The 3,872-nt window shown below is 41.5% G+C and overlaps 1 protein-coding gene across 1 annotated transcript in view; it reads left to right on the forward strand.

The window, feature by feature from the left end:
- Nucleotides 1-2,139: 2,139 nt before the first annotated feature.
- LOC137653699 (actin, alpha skeletal muscle-like) overlaps nt 2,140-3,872 on the forward strand; it is a 2,577-nt gene continuing 844 nt past the window's right edge. Inside the window, exons 1-2 of the mRNA XM_068387277.1 lie at nt 2,140-2,160; nt 3,474-3,872. The exon at nt 3,474-3,872 is cut by the window's right edge and continues 844 nt beyond it. Of these exons, the coding sequence (XP_068243378.1) occupies nt 3,510-3,872 (363 nt within the window). The 5' untranslated portion in view covers nt 2,140-2,160; nt 3,474-3,509. The remainder of the gene's footprint in view (nt 2,161-3,473) is intronic.

The following is a 3,872-nucleotide window of genomic DNA, read 5'->3' on the forward strand; positions in this document are numbered from 1 at the left end:
GAACTTCCCCAAGCCATCGACCGTCAGAGCACCATAAGAATTCTTGGGCATGATCAATTATCATCACCGTTTCCTGCTAGCTATCTTCGCCACTCTTGGCCCCCTCTACACCTCCTTCAAGGGCAACCCAAAAGACTTATAGTGGGATCCCCTTCAAGATGCAGTTTTATGCAATGCAAAGAATGCCCTATCTAATCCTGCTGTTCTCACTTTTCCCATGCCACATGCACGGCGACGTCGCTGTTGGGGCATTACTCGAGCAGGAGGTCAATGGCTCGCCCCGCCCATTGGCCTTCTCCAGTAGAAAACTGTCCAAGGTAGAATCCGGTTATGCTACTTTTTGACCATGAATTGCTGGTGGTGCACTTGGCTGTCTGTCACTTTCACCACTTCGTGGAAGGTATGCCCTTCGTTCATTCGCACGGACCACATACCTCTGGTGCACACCTTCACTCGACAGTCTGACGCGTGGTCCGCCCGTCAAGGCCGACTTCTCTCCACCGTGGCTGAATACAATTGTACCTTTAACACATCCCTAGGAAAATGAATCCCGTTGCTGATGCCCTGTCAAGAAACACATTGGCCGTCATTCACCTGAGATTGGATAACAACACCTTTACAGAAGCCCGAAAAAAAGATCCAGAGTACCAAGCATGTAGGACATCCTGCACATCGCTCCATTGGTAGGACGTCCCTCTCGACGGCTCCAACGCCACTCTCCTCTGGGACGTCAGTACTGGTAGACCTAGACCTTGGATACCAGCCCCCATGCTCTAACAGATGTTTGATTTCATTCATGGCTTTTCACATCCCTCGCATCATCCTACTGCACAGCTACTGAAAATGAAGGATGCTAAGAATTGGGTCCACACCTGTACTTCATGCCAAACTATAAAAGTACATTGCCACACTGGTTCAGGAGTGGGTACTTTTCCTCAACCTCAGCAGTGCTTTGCCTACATTAACGTCGATGTTGTAGGGCCCCTACCCACATCACATGGACATTGTTACCTGTTTACCGTCATAAACCGCTCCACTCGTTGGCCTGAAGCCATTCCCATGGAAACTGCTAGTAAACTGTTAGTAAAAAATATCAATCAACCACACAATGGTTGTTATTTGAAGAATACGACAAAAAACGCGGTTCATTTTTATTTTGATAAGACATGGGCGATCTTACCTTATCATATCTTGACACGTCACTTCTCGAATTATCATTCCATTACATGAGTACCCATGATATTAACAGTGAAAATTATTTTGCTATGTAGATATAGGACAGAGTACCCAAGGCTATTGGCTTTGAGATAGCTTCAATACACTTTATTAGACTTGGTAGAGGCAATTCCATGCTAATTAGAATATTTCTGAGATATGTTTTTATCTCCCGTTTCTCTTGTGTTTAGATTTTCAAAAATTAAATATTGCACATGATCACTGTGTTCAGAGAACCCAAAACCAAGTGAAATAAAAAGGCAGACAGCATGGCGCAGTACCATGGGTATGGAATATTAAATTTTCAAAGACAATTCCCTTTGTAACAAGCTAAAAAGGTGATATTATCGTCTCATCACAAAGACTAGATTTGTTTTTCATCACATGGTATCCCAACGCTTAACAAATTATTCACTTTAGAGATTACAATTAAAGTGGTGTAATTGAATTATTTTACCCTCGTTATCATTGAAGTAATTACAAAAGCAGTTATTTTCCTTTTGTGCCATTTAGGAAAAAGTCTTCCAATTTCAAACGAACAAAATCTAGACGAGAAACATGTTGCAAGCAGTAACGACTTGAGATAAAATAAAAGAAGTATTTCCGGTTCTCTTGCTGCTCTGATGTTGATAATCTAGGTTTTAGCACAGAATGCTTTGCTTGCAAACAAGCAAGGTTGCTGGGGGATTGGGAATGTTGGGGAATGGCATCGATTTAGAAGTGGATGGAGGAAAGAATAGCTATTTCATGGGGGAGGGAGCATGCTAGCAGGGTGAGGAGTTTTTTCTTTTTATTCGTATTTTTTCGTGTTTTCTATTCTTTTTTATTAGATTAAGGCCTTGGCATGATGTTCAATTTCCACATGAGGAAAATCGAAGGTAGGCGTTAGGTATATAGCAAGAAATCGGGTCCGATTTCCTTAGTCGTTCTGTGACTCCACGACAGGTAAGGATGTTCTTCTTTTACTCTGTTATTTTTGGGAGGTGTCAACATCGCACGGACAGGTTTTCATGTGAAGATAAGATAATGATGAAAAGTACTTGCGATGGATCAGGACAAGTAGTTTCCAAGTTTCCGGTATATTAGTTCACGCAAATCAAAGGAGAGTTTGGTGCTTAATTGATTACCAAACTGTTTCTTATATATGTTGAAGTTCGTAGATTGTGTTATGATGGTTATACCAACACATGAAACATATCAATCATCATCAATATAGTTTTGAAATAATTCATCTATAAGCATTGTAAGCAAATGAAATAGTAAGATTTCGAAAAATCAATAAAAACGTTTCATGTTAGAACAGTAATTTTGTGGTGGTCTATTGGAAATGTCTCTGCCTGGCGATCGCCGGACCAGTGTTCGAGTCCCGCTCAAGCTCGATAGTTTCTTGTAGTGTTTGCAACTTCACCTTGTGAGCTAAGGATTGGGGTTGGTTTTGGGAAGCCTCTGGACTACCTGCTGAGTCATCAGCAGCCATTGCCTGACCCTCCCTGGTCTTAGCTTGGGTGGAGAGGGGCTTGGGCGCTAATCATGGGTATATATTGCCGTCTCTAGGGCATTATCCTGCTAGCTAGGGCATTGTCATTGTTTCGTGCCCCTGCCATTCATGACCAGCCTTTAAATCTCCTCAGTACGTGTCATTGACCTATGTAAAATTACCGATAGTATCGTTTTTCGGTCTTTTTGTTGCTTTAAATTGTCAGTGAAATGAGCCGCGCTGAGTAAACAGGACATATACTATTCTTATTAATTATATTATTATTGGCAGTAGCAGCATCATCATCATTGTAGATTATTGTTTCTCATTTGTTTTTGTTTCTTTTATCAACAGAAAGTTTTAAGTTCTATTTTTATTTGACGTCCTCGTCGAATTACATTACCTAAGATATATCGTTTATATTTTATATAGCAATTCATTGACTTTCAAATTTGATTATAGTATTACTTACAATAAATGCCGACCAGTTATTTTTGAGACCAGTCGAAAGACAGAATTTCACCATGAGAAATATTTACCTACTGTATAATACTGTCCATATGCTTTTTTACTTTACAAAATAAAAAGAGTTCAGCCAGTCTACTTCTATTTATATTCATATAGTACATTATTCAATGTGAAGTTACACCTAACTGTGTTTTGCCTGTATTATAATGTAATGCCTTTAAAATTAAATAGTTGATTTTTTATGTATAAAGCTACTATATGAGCAACAGTCATACATTTGAACCAAATTACTCATCTATGAATTTCCTTATAGATAAATAACCGCCATCCTTCCTAAACGACCACCACCATGTGTGACGAAGAGGATGCATCGACCCTCATCTGCGACAATGGCTCCGGTCTTGTCAAGGCTGGCTTTGCCGGTGATGACGCCCCTCGTTGTGTCTTCCCCTCCATCGTTGGCCGTGCCCGTCACCAGGGTGTGATGGTCGGTATGGGTCAGAAGGACGCCTACATTGGTGATGAGGCCCAGAGCAAGCGAGGTATCCTCACCCTCAAGTACCCCATCGAACATGGTATCATCACCAACTGGGACGACATGGAGAAGGTCTGGTACCACACCTTCTACAATGAGCTCCGTGTTGCCCCTGAGGAGTGCCCCACCATGCTGACTGAGGCTCCCCTCAATCCCAAGGCCAACCGTGAAAAGATG

Source organism: Palaemon carinicauda, chromosome 14 (assembly GCF_036898095.1).
Source record: "Palaemon carinicauda isolate YSFRI2023 chromosome 14, ASM3689809v2, whole genome shotgun sequence".
Classification (NCBI taxonomy): domain Eukaryota; kingdom Metazoa; phylum Arthropoda; class Malacostraca; order Decapoda; family Palaemonidae; genus Palaemon; species Palaemon carinicauda.